The sequence below is a fragment of the Nothoprocta perdicaria genome, unplaced genomic scaffold (assembly GCF_003342845.1).
Source record: "Nothoprocta perdicaria isolate Ctin4 unplaced genomic scaffold, notPer1 scaffold_45, whole genome shotgun sequence".
NCBI lineage: Eukaryota > Metazoa > Chordata > Aves > Tinamiformes > Tinamidae > Nothoprocta > Nothoprocta perdicaria.
In genome coordinates, this window is record NW_020455699.1 from 1,982,343 (window position 1) to 2,001,274 (window position 18,932).

General features: G+C 40.9%; 2 protein-coding genes across 2 annotated transcripts; both read left to right on the top strand.

Moving 5' to 3' along the window:
* The first annotated feature begins 3,423 nt into the window (after positions 1 to 3,423).
* Positions 3,424 to 14,228, top strand: PHAX (phosphorylated adaptor for RNA export). Its single transcript, XM_026046566.1, has 5 exons — positions 3,424 to 3,534; positions 5,134 to 5,753; positions 9,145 to 9,265; positions 11,040 to 11,123; positions 12,099 to 14,228. Exons 1-5 carry the CDS (start codon positions 3,430 to 3,432, stop codon positions 12,366 to 12,368), a joined length of 1,200 nt encoding a protein of 399 aa, XP_025902351.1. The 5' UTR covers positions 3,424 to 3,429; the 3' UTR covers positions 12,369 to 14,228.
* Positions 14,229 to 15,395: 1,167 nt separating this feature from the next.
* TEX43 (testis expressed 43) lies at positions 15,396 to 18,490 on the top strand (the record flags this gene model as incomplete). Its single annotated transcript, XM_026046567.1, has 2 exons — positions 15,396 to 15,524; positions 18,219 to 18,490. Coding segments are annotated over 2 exons (336 nt in total), but the record flags the coding sequence as incomplete, so codon positions are not given.
* Positions 18,491 to 18,932: the final 442 nt, after the last annotated feature.

The window sequence follows — 18,932 nt, forward strand, 5'->3', positions numbered from 1 at the left end:
TCATTTAACCACAGGTGGAATACATAAAGAATCTCAAGAAAGAGCAACTTGAAGGAGAAATTAGTATGTCTGATAGGTAAATACATTTTCTTCAGCGAGATGATGAAACCTTACACCTATCTGCAGAACAAGCCTAGTCATCAAATCATAGATTCACTACAGCGAATAGGCCTTCAAGACATTCAAGATCCACCATAAACCCACCACCACCCTGCCTGCTAACCCATGCCCATAAGYGCCTCATCCACACGTTTCTTGAGCACTGCCAGGGATGGTGACTCCACCACTGCCCTGGCAGSCTGTTCCAAGGCTTCACTGCTCTTTCCATGTAGAAATTCTGCCTAACGTCTAACATTAACCTGGACATTGAGGCCACGTCCTCTTGTCCTGTCCATAGTTAYTGTGCAGATTGACTCTCACTTCACTACATCCTCCTTTCAGGCAGTTGCAGAGAGCAATAAGGTCCCCTCTGAGCCTCCTCTTGTTTCTATATAAGGACACAGAGGTAGAAAGCAGCTCTTGAGTTGTTCTATCCCCTGTTCTATCCCCTGTTCATCCTAATTCAAAGCTTACTCTTAGAAGGTATCAAGCAGGTTATAGTTGCCTGTACAATATGCAGCATCTGGCAACGTGGAAACTTCAGCAGCTCCATCTTCCACCCCAGAGAAGAAGGTGCACTTTGAAGAGCACCTGATCCATTTAATTAGGAGGCCTTTCTGGTCATAACTGTCATTGCCTATGTTCACTGGCACAATAAACCCCAGGAAGATCAGAAGCTCACATGTTTACACACTCAGGCAAAACTACTGAACTACCTACTGAAACTTCAGAAACATGACCCTCACAAGGTCTGACCATGATACCTCCCAAAGGGATAATAAAAAAGTGTCTAGAAAGGTATGCTACTGCATATAGTTTTGTCACTAGAAACACAAGTTTTCTCTCAGTGTTAAGTACTGACATTCTCAACGCAGTTCCTTGACAGAATATAGCTGATTCTGCCTGAAGGGCTTGGAAAGTTGCATCTCTAAGGTATTTCATAATCCTTGTGCAGTTTATCTGTACTAGATCAGGCCTACGCATGCTCAACATAGTATCTCTCAGTGACAAATTTGCAAGATATCTCCAACCAATAAATTGAATTCTAGCAAAAAAAAATGTAGGTCTGTCAAAAGCTTAGCACACTAGCTGAGCCACTGAACAACATGGTTTCAGTTCCTAGCTCCTGCATGGACTTCTCTGTCACCGTAAGTAATTTGTCCCTCCAGCCTCACTGGTCATGYCAGATAGCCAGTCCAAACCTTCGCACTGCATCTTACGTGGCTCTATTCATCCATCTTGCTACAGCTCATCCAAACAGTCTAGACTCACTGTGACAAGTGGTGCCAAATTTCTGTGAGGAAAGTTTCTGGGACAACTTGCATGCATCACATTGGACTCAAATCCATGTGATGGATTTGCYGGTCAAAGCCATGCCAGTCAGAACCATTTTTGAGTCATCCACAGTAGTACAGATGTATATAAAGACGTGATTAGACCTGCATAAAAGTTTAACATGGGCCTTCTCCTCGTGTGTCCAAGGCCACATCTAAATAAGTATGCCTAGAAAACTACATGTGAAGCAGCAGTATGAACTCAGCCCAGTGCCTGAAATGCAGATATATCCTGTGCTTCTGTACCATACATGCAAAGAAGGAGCAGTAGCAGGGGAGCTTGTACACAGAAAGTTTGTGCATCAAGATGCCATTATTGTGTCCACCTAAGCTTTACTGTGTCCACTTGGGGTACAGAAAAAATCTTCTACTTGTTCATATAAAAGTCTGAATTCTGAAATGAATTTCAGTGGGAAGGATTCTAAAGTGCAGAAACACAAGTTAGAATTAGCTAAGCTCATTGGCAGCACATTTACACTGGTCYGACAATTTGCACCACTCTTGATTTGGATTTGATACACCCATGACTGGGAGCAGAGCTCAGAATCTGCAAAATATAATACTGGTCTCTGATCATTTTTCTGCTAAATGGGTATAGCAGTGGCTCAAATTATCACTTTTAACAAGGCCTTCATACAAAAAAAAAAAAAAAAAAAAAAATCCATTCCAGTGATGCTCCAGACATTCAGCAAGAGCATGTCCTGTTGTACACCAGCTTCCTCGCGGACGTGAGTTTCCATACCACTTCCTTACTGTAGTATATCCCATTCTTGAGCACTGGTACCCCCAATGTTTGACAGCAAAGTCGACCATTAATGGAAATAGAAATGGCAGAAATCTGCCAGAGACAAAGCAATTTGCATGTGGGTGGTGTTTAACTGAGCAGCTTGTAAGCAGTAAATGCTTTTTCTTGGGTGCCTTCAACTTTGGAACATCATTTCTGATACAAGATCTGAGATCACAGTGCCACGAGAAGCCTCAGAGAAGAATTCACCCAAGGACATATTTTTTGCTGCTGTTGCTGATGCATCTGGAGAAAGCATGGACAAAATCACAGCTGCTGCTGGTTAATCACAACGGAGTACAAACAAAACAAAGACCAGTTGAAGAGGAAGATAAGGGCCATGGAATCTTCAAGTAACTCTGAAAGTGGGCAGTGGGGTCAAAACAGGACTCCCTGAAACAAAATGAGGGCATAGATGGAAGTGAGTTAAGGGAGTTCTTCAGAAGGGCCCCAAAAGATGAGCACCAGCCGTCTCMAAAGACCCTCAGCAACCTCTTAAAGGACAGTGGGTGTACATGAGTGAGGATGGGGTATACTGAAATTAGTTCTACGAATCAGAATAAATTTGTATCATCGTTGCAGAAAACCTGAATGTGTTATGTACTTAACAGAGAAATATATAAATTTCACGATGGCATATTAGGAGACGCTATCCCCCATGCACCTGGTGCCATAACAGAATGGCTGCTTCTTAGTACTATATTGGTATCAAGAAACTTCTTATTTTTGGTGACAACCTAACCTAACATGGTGAGTTTACTATAACTATGTGGATGCTTAGTTATGCCGTGGTTAAAGGAAAAGCCCAATCCTGATAAACACAACTTCCCTTGCAGGATTTCTGCCTCCTTGTGCATATGCAAATGACACAAACAAAACACGACTTAACAGTTTGCACCAGCATTAAGTGTCTGTTAATAGACAATTAAAGTGCCTATGAACGCGGAATCTGTATTTTGTAGTCGCCTTTCGTGCCGCCCAAGCAGCGCACGGGTGCCGGCAGCTGTCGCGACGCCCTCGCGACASGATCATGGCGCCGCCCCGGCACCCACAAAATGGCGGCGCGCCTCAGGGCGCCCGCCCCCGCCGCCGGCCGTCCCGACGTGCCCCGCGCCCCCGCCGCCGGCCCGCCATTGGCGGAGCGCGGTGCGCGTGCGCGGAGCCGCCCTCCCGCCCTGCCCGCGAGCCGCGCGCCGGCGTCGCGGCGGGAAGATGGCGCAGGAGGCGCGGGGGATGGAGGGCGACGTGGAGGACGGCGAGCTCTCCGGCTCCGACTCCGACATGGCGGGGGCCGGCTCTCCCGGGGACCCGCAGCAGGTGGGCGAGCGCAGGCCGCGGCGAGGCGGGCACCAAGCGAGGCCATGGCTCCAGCGCGCCTAGCGACACCAACGGCTCTAACGGCTCCGCAGGCCATAACGGCTCGCCAGGCTCTAACGGCTCCCGCCGCTGCGAATCCCCCCTCGTTGCCGCAGCGCTGTGGCTAGCGGCTGCGCAGCTCCCAGCCAGAGCCCAGCCCCGTCCCCGCCTCCATCTTCCTCCTCCTGGTCCCGCTTAGGCGCTCGCTGCGCTGCCGGCCCGGCCCTCCCGCCGCTGCCGCTCCGGGGAGCGCCCTGCCCGGCGGCCCGCCCCGCGCCAGGCACCCGGGAGCCGCCGAGGCCGCGGTGCCTCCGCCGGGCGGCGCGGCGCGGTAGGCGCCGGGCATGGAGYCCCCTGCGGGCGGCCGGGCCGGGGAGGCGCCTGCGGCAGGCGGGGCCCGGCCGGGGCCTCGGCCGCGGAAACGGTTTCCTGAGGGATAAGCGCCCGCCTCGTGCCCCGGGGCCCGGGAGCCTGCAAGCCCGCCTGGTGCCTGTTCACTGCGGGAGGGCGCCTTTGGGTTCCGCTGGGCTTTGGATTTGGGGGACAAAGGGGGCTGTTGTAGCTGGTCGTTTCAGGAAAAAAAAAAAAAAAACGATGAAGAAAACACTTTGAAAACATGGAAGTTAGCAGTAGCATAGTGCTCTGTCTTGAATGCGGAACTCATCTCTATGTGCTAGTCCCTGATGAAATGCTGTTTTGTCTTCTAGTGTGTTTTAAAGTTCTCATGTTAAGTTGTGTTGTAAGATTGTATGAGGAATATATGGTAATACAAGGAGAGACTTCAAAATATGATAAATGGGACTGTATATGTAAGGATCTTCGTCTTCTTTGGTGGCTTCTGTTGTTACATAGTTCTGAGATGCCTAGCATTAAAAAATTACAGATACACAATTTTTAAAAATTCGTAGAGTTGTGGAAAGTGTGCTTAATTTTGGTATGATGGAACACATTTTAACTTTTTTATTTAATAATGTGATAAAAGGAGCCTGAAGGCTTGCCTGCTAGTGGAAAGAAAAGGAAAAGGTGTCATAATGCTGGTAAAGAACAGCAGGGGTTAAATACAGGTTTCTTTTTAACACAAGTCTGAAGTAAAAGATGAGTGATTTTAAAAATCATGAGGTGGTATATAACTTTACAATTGAAAGTCATCGTGGAGAGAACTAGAACTATTAGTAAGAAAAGTGCTTACAGTAGATTGGTTCAGAAGCATGATTCAAAGTTTTGTGCATTGAGAGTAAGAATTGTGGGTCATTTCAACCATGATGCTTTGACAGTTGAGGCAGCTTTCAGGAGATTTCGTTTGCTATTTTAGGCTACCAGTCAGAAATACAGGGAATAGCCTTTCCTAAATAATCCTATAGCAATGAGACGTATTTTAAAACCTTTTTCTTGCATCCGACTTGAGAACAAACTATAGTGAGCTTATAGTTATATGTTAAAAAAAAAAAAAAACCCAAGAACAATGTATATTGACATCACTTGATAATTATATATATATATATATATTTCTTTTTTTTTTTTTACTGGAGTAGTTGGATTAACGGGTATTTACCTTTTCAGAAATTGCATGATGGAAGTAATTCAGTCAGACCTTTCCAGAGCATCATTTCATCCTGTCCACCAAGTGTCCCGTATCGGACAACCAAAAGTGCGGACTCAAGTGATGAGAGTTTTTCTGAATCTGATGATGATAGTTGTCTGTGGAAAAGAAAACGTCAGAAGTGTTCCAACCTTCCTCCGGCTAAATCTGAGCCTTTTCAGTTTACTCAGAACCAGCAAAAGCAAACCCTCCCAAGTGGCAAGAAGGTCAACAATATCTGGGGAGTGGTGCTTCAGGAGCAGAGTCAGGATGCTGTGGCTACTGAACTTGGAATTCTAGGAATGGATGGTAGTATTGACAGAAGCAGGCAGTCTGAGACTTACAATTATTTATTGGCTAAAAAGCTAATGAGAGAAGCTCAGCAAAAGGAGGCAGAGACTTTAGATAAAGAGTTGGATGAATACATGCATGATGACAAGAAAACATTGCCAGCAGAAGAAGAAAATGGACATGGTTTTCTCAAACGAAAGCGGCCTGTAAAAGATAGACTAGGAGAAAGACAAGAAATGAATTATAAAGGAAGATACGAGATCACAGAAGAAGATTCTGAGGAAAAAGTGGCAGATGAAATTGCTTATCGGTGAGTTTAACATAGTATTTCTTCACTTCCTTAAACACTGGGAGGAAAAAATTGTTTCTTACAGCTAAATGCTACATGTTGTGCCAAACTATGAAAGACATGAATGCCATGTGCATATTTCTAGAACCCTGGGACACAAACRTGGTATCCCAGCTGGTGTCTTGAAAACACCTCTAGTAATACTGTCTAACATCTCTGATATCATTTTCAGTTGGTTCTGAAACAGTGGGTGTGATAAAGTTTGTGAATTTCAAATGTGAAGATTTAAAACACTCTGATATTTCTTGGAAAAGATCTGCCGGAATGGTTGGCTTCTATGAGAACACTCTCAAGCAAAAATACTGATTTTCATGACATAGGTTAGTAGTGGCTTTGCTAGGTAAAGCTACGGTCAAAATTGTGGATTTGAAGGTGGACAATATTGGACACCTGTTGTGTTGTCCATGGAAAAGTGGATATTGTGGTTATGGGCGACTTGGACTGCATGGAGATCTGGAGACCTTAAATCCTCAAAATCAGAAATTCTTCATGTACATGAAACATAGGTATCTGAAGACACCTTTTGTTCTTCCTGCAAGTAGGGGCTGTGCCAAGGTTAGACACTAGTACTGAAGTAAAACTTTCTCTTTTCTGTATTGTGAAACTATACTGCAGTTCTGGGACAGCTTGTGGTGACATTATTAAAAACTAATACCATTCACACACTCGTTACCATCCACTTTTCTGCACAGATATGTTTAAAAGGAAGTACCTGAGCCAGGCTGGACTTGATCTGTCCATACCCTTTTGGGATTATTTTCATAGAAGTTGTTCTGCATAACCAGTTAGCTGCACAGTTCCCTTCAGCTGGCAGTGGCAGCACAGAACTGGTGCTGATGAGGCAAATGACTGCAGTCATTCTTATTTAGACTAACTTAAGCTGACCATCCTTTTTCCAATAGGTAAATTRCCCGTAACATATACGTGTAAGGGGACAACACTAGGGTTACATAGGTAACACAAGTTTAAAACTCGACAATTTTAGATTGGTCAACAAACCCACCTTTTGTTTAGGAGACATTGTTAATGTGTAATGTATGAAACTTTGTGTTGGTAGAAGTCAGCTTTGATACTGTAGTTAGCCAACAATTAATGCCATTAGCTGTTCTCAATAACTTGAAAATTTRCAGCTTGTCACTTGTAACAAACTTTCCCTTTGTTCTGTTGCACTTMTTTAAGATGAGTGTAGAAGCCTCCTTTTTCTGTTAATGTGATCTAGGTTTAAGTAAACACAGCACTGCTGCTTAGGCAGTGCTGTAGTGTCACTGTGGCCTGGGCAGGTGCACAGTGAGGGCCATTGAGAACTGGCTGGATGACAGAGCTCAGAGGGTGGTGATATATGAGACSAAGTCCAGTTGGAAGTCTGTGCCCAGTGGTGTCTCCAAGGGGTCAGTACTGGGCCCAGGGCTATTCAACTTGTTCATCAATGACTTGGACGAGGGTACCCTGAGCAAGTTTGTGGACGATTCCAAGCTGGGTGGAGTGGCCGACACTCTGGAGGGCTGTGTTGCTGTTCAGAGGGACCTGGACAGACTGGAGAGCTGACCAGAGAGGAACCTCCTGAGATTCAACAGGGAACAAGTGCAGAGTCCTGCGTCTGAGGAGGAATAACCCCGGGCACTAGGCAGATGAGGGCTTGACCTGCTGGAGAGCAGCTCCSCAGGGAGTGACCTGGGAGKTTCACACCAAGTTACCAATGAGGCAGCAGTGCCCACATGGCCAAGAAGGCCCATGGGATCCTGGCTGCATCAGGAGGATGTTGGTAGCAGGTGGAGGGAGGGGATCCTGCCCCTCTGCTCAGCTCTGGAGAGGCCGCACGTGGAGTATTGGGGGCAGTTCTGGGCTCCTCAGTATAAGAGGGATGTGGAGCTTCATGAGAGGGTCCAGAGAAGAGCAACTAAGATGATTAAGGGAATGGAACATCTCTCATATGAGGAGTGACTGAGTGAGCTGGGCCTGTTTTCCCTGGAGAAGAGAAGGTTGAGAGGGGATCTTTTCAACATGTACAAATACCTGAGGGAAGGATGGGGCCAGGCTCTTCTCTGTGATGACCAGTGGTAGGACAAGGGGCAGTGGATACAAGTTGAAACACATGAGGTTCCATCTGCATGTGAGGAAGAACTTCTTTCCTGTGAGGATGACAGCCCTGGAACAGGTTGCCCAGGGAGGCTGTGGAGTCTTCTTCTCTGTAGGTCTTCAAACCGGCCTGTGCCCCGTGCTCTGGGTGTCCCTGCTGGAGCAGAGGGATTGGACTAGATGAGCTCTAGAGGTCCCTTCCAACCTCAGCCATTTTGTGTTTCTGTATTCACTGACTGAATGATTCTCTGGTTGTCCTGGGCCACAGTTTACTTACTGTGTAGTAAACTGTTATCAAGAAACTTTTCTGGCTGCTCAGTTCTTCTCGGGATGTACAGCTTCTTAGAGTTAAGATGCGTATAGGAGAGCTATGTGCAAGGCAGAATGAACTCTAGGTAGAGGCGCCCATTTAAATTGGCACTGCTAACCAAAGTTAGCAGAATTTAATGAAATTTTAAGGAATCTTAGTTATGCTAAAGCTGTCTACTGAATGTTTACTTCTCTTCCAATAATTCAGAATTTGGAATTCACTCYTGTGAGTATTTGAGATAGCATTTAACTTCCAGTGCCTAGTAATCCACTGCGCTTGATAAGATAAATTACAAAGTATAAATCTTTTGTAGGGCTAGAATACTTGTCATTAAAATAATGATTTTCAATGTCTTATTTCATGGTACTTAAACCATACAACAGAAACAATTGAAGCAAAGTTGGTTATTACAATATAGCTTTTGAGTGGACTGCGAGCTTGTTATTATTTCATCATTGTAACACATACGTGCATGTTGCACAAGATGTTGAACTCACTGTTACGCTCACTGTTCCTTCCAGTTAATTGTTAATTTACTGCAGACTGCTGTCACTTTAATTAAATGCAAATCATCTGTACCTAGCCTAAACCTTGTGTTTATTGCCACCTGTCTTCCTCTCTTCCTTCATGCTCACAACTCCTGTGGGTTGTTAGTTCATCGTACACAACAGATTGTAATACTATGTTTTCAATGGTTTTTATTGGTCTTTGTCATTTGGTTTAATTTTTCACACATCGATAGAAAGTACTCAGTCTTTACTGAAAAATATATACTGTGTGTATTAATGTCTCCTATAAGTTTACAATTCTGAAAGTAGATTTAAGAAGCCRGTTGAAGCACACAGAAATGCATTCTAGCCCACAAGACAAACCAATCATTATTRAAGTTCTGTTGTCGGTTTTACTTGAGAAGTCCTACTGACTGTAAATACACTCTTTTTTTCTCCTTCCCTCCCTCCCTGAAAGGCTTTGTGAACCAAAGAAAGATTTAATTGCCCGAGTAGTGAAAATAATTGGAAAAAGGAAGGCTATTGAATTGCTTATGGAAACTGCTGAAGTGGAACAAAATGGTGGACTGTTCATAGTGGTAAGAAAATGTGATATTGTGTGTTTACAAGATTTTTCTACTTGCAGAATACTTTGTGTAATACTACTGTGTTACATTCAGAGTTTCCCGGATTCCAGGCATTCATTTACCACTGCTCTTTTAGGACACTTTTCTGAGCTGTGAAAAWTTTTAACAGTAATGCTAAAGTAATCTTATATCAGGGTTTGTGTAAACTGAGTTGAATGAATGTGTGAATTGCCCAAGTTTGGAGGCTTAAAACCAATAGCTTATACCAATGATAACATTTTTATTTCCTGGGATGTTTCTCTCAAACTAAGTGTGCAAGCCTCTGAAGAATGAAACCTTATAATTCTATGATCCAAATGTAGTRTCTGGCCACATTGCTTCAGTAAGCCAGGTGTATTTTTTGAAAACATTGACTAATAATCAGAATGCCATCAAAACTCCACAAACTACTATATACTTCTAATGTCACATTTGAAAAGCAACATTCAAGAGGGCATCTGTAAGCCTTAATGTTGGACCARTGTCTATAAAATTTAATGTTGTATATCTGTAAAGTGAGTACTGTTTTCTATTACAAATTGTAATAAAAATCCTATATTTAACTGGTTCTGCATATATTTTTTCTTAAATGATAAGTTTTAACTCAAGAGTAATTAAAAGTGAGAAGAATCAATAAGTACTTTCATGCACTTGTATATGCATTTTTAATATCTTCAAAGAACTATTTTTTCTCTTAAATGCAACAGTACTATTGAAGTATAATACTAAATCATTGATCAGCAAGTATTTAGTAGGAAGATAAAAAAAATAAAATTCATGGTGATGAATTTCTAGGCTGGAAATTGTAATAGAGTGTTTGAAAGGTGAACAAAGTACACTGTTTCTGTTGGTTGGAAATTTGCTAGGATAATGAAAGAATTCAGGGTCTGATTTCAAGCTTTAAAATTGAATTTGCCTGTTTTGAGATCTTTAATACAATATCAGGGTACTAACGTAACAGACAATTCAATTTTATGCAACATTTATGCATTGTAAATGGTAATTGCATGGTAAATGAGCTTTTGGAGATGGCAGGGTCCATTCATGCTTGGCTATGATGCATTATACTACTCATGTTATGCTGAATACGTTCAAAGCATGGAACTACTGTCCTATGGGAGAAGGCTTTGCATACTTCAAAGTACGTATGGTATGTAATATCTCCAACAGAAAAGCAAATTCCTGCAGGCGCGCAGATAAATTTTAGAATTGTTAGATGTAATATCACAAAATTAAATTTCATATGATTTTGTGAAACTTTTTTTGATATTTTATTGAGCTTGTAAGTTAAGAATAATATGAATATCCATTTTAAAGTTTACATTCCTGCAGGTAGCTGTGAGCGTAGTTAGAATGCTGTTAGTCTTTTGTTCCTTCACTACAAAATCAGATTTAAGATGTAACTGAACAGTTCTTAAAGCAAAACCAACCGATTTTCTCTCTCCTCCTCCCCCAAAGAAATGAGTAAATAGAAAGTCTGATGGCATGATTGTCTGTTAGGTCATCAGTCTGGTTTAGTATCCTAAATTATTTGGTATCTTTATATTCCCCATCCAAATGTAGAGAGCTGGCTGTTCACCTTTTTTATAACTAGATTAGTCACAAACAATAACTAGTCAGACTTACTATGTCATACCTTACAAAACAGCTTAGATTTCTGGATTCTGACTCAATATGAAGCATTTCTTTATATCGACACATTTTAAGCTTGCTTTAATATACTAATTTACACTTTCCCTTATGAAAGAATGGTACTAGAAGAAGAACACCAGGGGGAGTGTATTTAAATCTGCTGAAGAACACACCTAGCATCAAAGAACAACAAATCAAGGTAAAATTGTCAGAATATAAGTGGTTGTCTAAAGCAAATCTTTTATTCTAATTAGAAATGTTTTGATTGAATCCTTTTGTAACTCTTGGAAAGTTTAACGATGTGTTTTGAAGCAAGTTTATTTCAAATAAACCAACTTTTCATTTTTAAAAAATATGAGCAAAAATTCACTTGGCAGATTACTATTCTTAGTGCACAAAGAGAACATGTTTTATATATCGTTAGTTGCTCTGCCGAATAACAAAAACAGAAAAGCAAAAAAAAAAAGCACATACACTCCTGTCGTTATAGAAGTTGTCAAGTGCACAACTATCTTCCAGATTTACATTTCCTTAGTGTTCTAGCTTTTGGTGATGGAGAAAGAAAAGCATTCATGTTTTCCATATGCAGTTTTTAAATAAGCTAAGTCAGAAAAAAAATGTAGCAACACTTAGTTCTGCTGAATGATCTGCTGCTTTAAAATGCAGATGAAAATTGTAAGTTATACTTCACAGTAGAGAAAACAATGTTTACATTTTTGAGAGCAAATATAGTGAAACTTGGTCTCAAATTTCAGCTTTGGAGAAAAGTTTGTTCAAGATGTGATAGAACCTTTTGGACCTATTTTCTCTATAGTCCACCTCCCACAAAAATTCTTTGGCAAAGTGGAATAAAAAAAACATTTCTTGAAAACGAAGGTTAGCAGTTGTGTGATAGTTTGAAGTCATTGAGGAATTGTGTAGCTGTACAAATATTAATGTGACATTTTCCTTAAACGCAGTCCATAATCAAACTTAAGTGTAATATATCTTCAAATAATATATCTTTGTAAAATATTATTAGTTAAATATTAAGTACTGTTACTTGTAATAAACATTTTTACTTTGGCTTACACATATTTACTTAATTAAATATCTGGAGAGATTTTTTCACATATTTGTGTTTTATTTAGCAAATACTACAAAACTAAATATGCCAATCTTTTCTTTCCTCAAGGAAATCTTCTACTTGGAAAACCAAAAGGAGTATGAAAACAAGAAGGCTGCTAAGAAGAGGAGAATGCAAGTTCTAGGAAAGAAGATGAAAAAAGCTATTAAAGGGCTTAACCTGCAAGAATATGATGATGCATCTCGAGAGACTTTTGCTAGTGACACAAATGAGGCTCTGGCTTCTCTGGATGATTTACAGGAAGGACATCATGAAGCAAAGATGGAATCAGAAGATGTTATTGAGATTGATAACCCTCACGATTTGGAAATCTTTTAGCTCTCAGTGTACTTGATAACAAAATCTCTGTAAAATATATTAAATCAAGCTTTTATTATAATTTCATGACTTCCTGTTTTCATAAGTTGCAGAAATATGGAAAATACTCAATGTTAAAAAAACTATATAATCCTTCACTAAGTTTAACAGCGTGAGGGTTATTATTTTTCCTGTTTTGTTTGCTGTAGTCTCAAAAAYTGTTAAGGTTTTCTAGATAACAGGTCTACTTCCTGGTGTTTTTGGAAATTTTTAGGAAATTTCAAAGCCACGTTAAGTTTCAGAATTAAGGCATTCTTCTAATTGAATACACCATTTTCATCTGTTGAAACTAACAGTCATAAAAAATAATAGCCAAGGCTGCTCTGAATTAAAATTGAGTAGAAACTTACTCTGGTTAAGTTTTGACATAGAAGATCCTGTGTTCTTGATGTAGCAATGTATTGACAATAATAGTGTCTGTGATATTAAGATTTATAAAAGCAGATAGGTTTCTGAAACAAACTAAATTTTAAGAGTGAATGATTTTTGAGTAACAAGCCTGCAAACGAGCACTATTGAGCAACRCATGTTGTAAACCACTACTGCAGGTTTTAATCTTTCATATTGTAACAATTGTTTGATCTTTCTACCTCCTGTGTTTAAGCTTTTTCCATAATGCACGCAACTTAAACAGATCTTTTTGTTTTGAGTCAATTACAGTGGAACTCAGTTTCTGAGCCATTAGCCCATGCTTCAGTATGGTCTACATAAATTTGCATTCCCCTGAAGAACTGTGTTTGCTCAAGACTTCATAGACAGACATAAATCCTTAACCTTGCAATTCCTGTCCCCATGCTTCTCTCTTATCTGTGTGGTAAAAGTGTGAAACTCAGAGAAATTCTGAAGTTTTTATTAATTTTGACTCTTATAAAACAACAGTATGCAAGAGAGATGATTTCTACTTGATAAAGTTGACTAGTTTTTAGGTTTTGAASATAACTTTTACGTTCCACATTGTTTGGGAACATAACAGAAGAGTATGTGAGACATTGATAACATGTATGATGTCTAAAACTTGTTGTCCCTAATAAGTTGTGTTTTATGTGAATTTTATGTTTTCATTATAAAATATTTCTGAAATATTAACTCACTTTAAAACCTGACAACAAACTTTTGCACGTAAATTTTGCTCACCTGAGAGTCGTTGGGTTTCACAAGAGAAGCATGTTACCAGAAACTTAATGTAATTGCAGTATTGAATAGTTCAGTACTTTGAACAGCTGGTGTTTACTAAAGCATTTRGAAAAAGAGCTATTAAACTTAGAGAATATTCCATTATATGGTTTTAAATTCAGTTTACTTGAGAGTTTTGACCTTTCTGCATCTTTATGGTGGTACGTGAATTCCCTGTTAGGAAGAAATTGTTCATCAGCTATGAAGCATGGTTGGTTCCTGGTACAGTACTTCTTGCCACAAAAGTAGCAAAAGGTTTTGATGTGTTTGTTGTCTTTCCTAGCACAGCTATGCTGGTCAATGTGCTAAACTGATTCTGAGACTTTTTTTACACAGTTTGGTTAGTTTGGGACTCTGTCATCAGCTGCTGATCTGGGATTTCCTGGATAATTTTGTTTTTTTCTTCTCCCTAGATATTGTCAGCAAAYTTTCATAGTTGTTTCATTACTTTTTTATTGTTGCATAATTGGATAATTTGTTGCCAATGGAGAAGATTCTTGTAATTAGTGGGGTTTTGTTTGTTTTGGATTTCCTAAGTAAAGGTTGCTGGAACAGTGTATAAATTCCTTCTCTCACAGAAAGAGGGTGATACTGAGCGCTACCTTCCAGTGTCTGACTAAATGACTTTTGACTATTTTAAGTATTTTCTTTCTTTTTTTTTTTCTGTTTTTGTTTGTATTTATTTACTTTCAATGTTGTCTTTTCAAAAGGACACATTTTTGAAACTGAAGGAGCAYGTGTTACACAAGGTGTTCCCCTTGTTGTGGAGCACGTGTTCCCCTTGTTGTGTAACATGCAGTCATGTTACTGTTCCGAGCTTGCTGGTGCAGTCGCCGGGGGAGGCTCCCTGAGCGCCGTTCCCGGGGCTTCCCGTTGCCGTGCTGGAACGCGGCACTGTCAGCCCGGCAGCGCCCGGATCACAGAGCGGGAGAGCCCAGGGCCATGGAGCCTGGTGCTGCTGCCGCCTCGGCTCCCAAGGGGACCAATGCAGACGGGCAAGGGTGAGGGGGAGAGCCTGGCCTCCCGTGTTCCTCTATTGATGTAGCTGGGATTCTCTGGGCTGCGCCCGCCCAAGCTTCCTGGAAGGTGGTGATAGAGTCACATTGATGGTCATCGGTTTTCCTTATTTCCCTGTTTTCTTCCCCAAAACTACCCAGGAATAAGCAGCAAGTAAGGGTAGAGATTTTACTGTCAACTCCCACGTTTGCTGGATTGGCCAAGTACTAAGAGATGGCTGCCACACAGCATTCCTTGTCCCTGGCTTTTGAGCAGACTGGATTGTGTGGGCTGCGGTCTCCCTGGGAACCCATAGTCCTGGCTGTTGGGCTTTATTAGTTGATATTTTACAGACTAAAATGTTATCAAAAGTATTCTTGTTCCTAAAGGTTTTATCTGGTGAGTAGACATGACTAAAGCATCAGAATTACTACAAGTGCAGACTCTAATGCTGGGTCAGATACTGCTTTGTATCTCTTAAGCTGTAAGAGTGTGCAAAACCAGCTGTAATGTGCCCGAAGCAGGTGCCGAAAATGACAGAAGTATGCTTTATTTTGGAAGTACAAGGCTTGTTTGTGAGCAATCTTGTTTTTCTTCCTTATAACCTAAATTCAGATAAGAAAATGCTTTTTAGTATCCTAGGGAAATTGAGTGTTATTTTATATATATGATTCAATTTTACAGTGGGTCATTAAGGATTATTAGTTTACAGTCACAATATTAAAAGATTTTCTTCCCCTTTTACAATTGTGAAGAGTCTATTTGATTCTTGTATGGTAACTAGTTTTCTTCTGAAATTTTAATAGATTACATCATTAAAGTGTTGCTGTGTCTCCCAGGCTTGCTAACTGCCATTTGCCAAAATTCTCAAGCAAGAATGGAATGATCCCAGAGCGTTATGTGATGCCTTGGAAACAAGATATGAAGAACAGGAAGTTGATTTTAAAGGTAGGGAAACCAGGAAGTGTTTTCCTGCTATGAGCAGCTTAAGAGTTGTCTTATTCTTCAAGGGGGTATCTGCCGTATCTAGTTTGGAGTTTAGTTCCAGGAATGATGCCAGACACATGTTGTGTTTTTCTGTCTGGACCTCCAGGCAAGATACCCGCTCTGGTGCTGAGCAGCTGTTTGAAAGAAATAGGTCACCAAGAGAAGCATAGAGGAAAAGTCCRTAAATCACAGGATCGTAACACGCAACACAGGGTGTTTTCCACTCTTTCCAAGGACTTTTGGCAGCTTGGACACCCTCTATAATTCTGTCTACCCTAAGCCCTCCTGCCCTAATCTAACCGTAGCCCAAAGCTACCCTAATCCTGCCCTAACCCAACCCTATCCTAGCCTACCTACCCAAGCCCCTTCCTCCATGCTCCCCTCTGCCCTAGGCTCCATGTCCACTCTGTCCCCTGCCTCGTCCCTCCACTCTGCTCCCCTCCAGCCCCTACTTCTGCCCTTGGTCCTCTCTACCCTGCCCCCTTCCCCCCTCTGCTCCACCTGCCCTTCCCTGCACCCTCCCCTACACCGCCCTGCCCTGCAGCCTCTGCACTAACCTCCCTGGCCTCCCCTCCGCTGTCCTCCAGCACAGCCCCATCCTGTGGCCACCTTTGACCACCCCACCGCGTCATTCCCACCACACCCACCTCCACATCACACCCATTATGGGTAATACGATGTTATTAGCTTTCCTTGGAGTTACTGGAGACCCACCTGGATGCCGCCCTGTGCCCCGTGCTCTGGGTGTCCCTGCTGGAGCAGGGGGTTGGACTAGATGATCTCCAGAGGTCCCTTCCGACCTCAACCATTTTTGATGCTGTTGACAGGACATTTCTGTCCTGAAGCTCCTGCTATCTGAAACACATCTAAATCTCTCTTCACTGTTACTTCTAAAGAAGAAGGCCAAAATAAAATACTTCTCAGCAGCTCTTAAATTACCTTCCTTTGTCTGTTGTGTTAGCATTTACTCTCTTAATCCTGTCTTTCTGTGTATTTTGTTGATTGAAGAGTAAAATTATTAAAGAGCAAGTGTGTARTACTGGATTGTGGAATGAAGGGAGATAATGGAAGAGCTGAAAACAGTGCAACTTTTCCTTCTCCTTTTGCGAAATACAGTGTTAAGTGCAATGTTTATAAATACTAAMGTATTCGGAAGTTCTAGGGGATGCCTTGCAATAAAGGTGAAAGGAGGGAGTAAAGAAAAACTGGGCAGAAACGTTAGCCATTTGAGCAATATAGTGAAGATGGGATTTCTCAGTTGTGGGCGTAGGAGTCGTAACTGGTAAAGCCAGAGTTATGGAGATTGAGGAAAACATGAAATCTGATATGGGAAAATAGGTGGAGGAATGGAAAGTGTGTGTTTCTTTTTAGCATGTGTCAGATTATTATTTGGTATTTATACTCCTGAATTCTCTTTGCCAGGAACAGTTTAAACRTGCAGGCCTGGATCTGAACTGCTCTAGTCCTTCAGGGATTCTGAAAATAGCCAGTCCAAGAACATTTGCATCGTAGCTCGGTTGAGGGATTCTGTAAGGTGGCAGAGAGAAGCAGTTCTGGCAATTTCCTAGGGCTCACTCGGATTCTGTAGGCAGCCGGTCAACATGTTGTTTGTGATAGGAACTGTTGTGGGAACTGTGGCCTCCTGGTACTTTGGATTAACTGCATTCTATCTCATCCATGACCTACCAGCCCTGGGAAATGCTCAATGAACAATGTTTCTCAGTTTGCATAAAGGACACATTTAGAGTGTTCTGACTTCCTTATATGCAACAGAGATGTTCTAAATAAATAAATAAAGCAACATCTAGGTTTAAGCACCTATGACTAGTAAAAATGAGCATCTGAAGTCACATAAGGGAACACTAAATAGGTAATTGTGTTTTCAAGGCAATTCCTTCAAGGTGTAAGTTGGTTTTATACTAGAAACTTTTTTCAACAATAACAATTTTCTGCCATTAGAACAGGAAAAAATGCACTCTTGTTTAAAAAACACTTATGTTAGCTCCCATTTAGAAGAGGATTCTTTGTAAATAAATGAATTAAACAGTGTCCAACATCTGTGGTTTGATTCCTTTCTTTACCTGAGGCCAAAATTCTGTCAGTATTCTTATAAGCATGTGRTTTCAGTTGCTATTGCCTTGAATAAAGTGATCCCAACATTGTGTAGTTTTGCATAATTACTAATTACTACAATTAACCTAGATATGCAAAGCACAGACGTAAAATCCATTTGTTTAATTTAAATAGACACAGATTGTATGCCTACATACATGTTTATGAACGTTAGATGTGCATGCTTCAAAAAGTATACAGGTAAGCTGATGCTGAATTCCTGTTTCTGTAAAGGAATTAGGGTTGTATGTGCAATTGCAGGATCTGTACTTTTTAAGTACAGGACATACATTTGCATATATTTATATATATAAAAATGCAGGATCTTTTGACAGGTATGGTCAAAGGTTTTTTTTTGTCTAAATGCCTTTTTTTTTAAAAAAAATCTCTTAAACTTGTATTTACTCTCATTTTTTTTCTTTGGCAAGCAGTAGGACAGTTTTCTTACAGTTATTATTTTGTCTTTACTGTTTAGTTACCACTAGACAATTTTTTAATCATCTTTTTAATCAGAGTTTAACTGATGGAATTTCTTCTATTCAGAATGCAGAACTTGCTGGAATATATGCTGGAGCTCTGGAAGACAGTCTGTTTTTGGAACACCGGGAAAGACTTTGCCATGGAGAAGACAGAAAAAGCATCCAAGAAAAAATGCCTAAGGAGATGTTAGTTGCTGATATCCCCATATATTCTCATTTATCTAGATACCAGTCATCTGTCATTGCTCTTGCATGCAGGAGGAAACTCTGAACTGCTTTTTCCTCTTAGACTTATAGCCAGGTTAGAACTGTGTGCACTATAAAATTTAAATTGCATAAGGCGAAATCAAACCAGTTTGTCGACTTGACTCTTTCTTTTTTATTTAGAGAAAAAAAAAAAAAAAAAAAGGCCAAAAAAAAAAAAAAAAAAAAAGCTTTAACATTTGACCAGCCATAAAGGAGTTGAGAACCTAAAATATTTTGGATTCAAGATTGTGGCTCAAAAGCAGAAGTACATGTAGATAAGTATGTTTTTGTAGTAAGTGCAAAGCTTGGGACCTTTCTCAGCCATTGGTTTCCACAAAATCAGTGGCAGCACAATCTCTTATCTCCTGTCTCCCTTTAAAATCCTCTGGTTTTGCCCTTCCTTGTCCTTCTGAATATGTTTTTCTGAGCCACTTTACCTCATTTTCTTCTTGAGCAGAACTTGTATTTCTCTCTAACTCAAATATAAATAACAATACATTTTTGAAAGATAGGCAGTAAATGTACAATTATG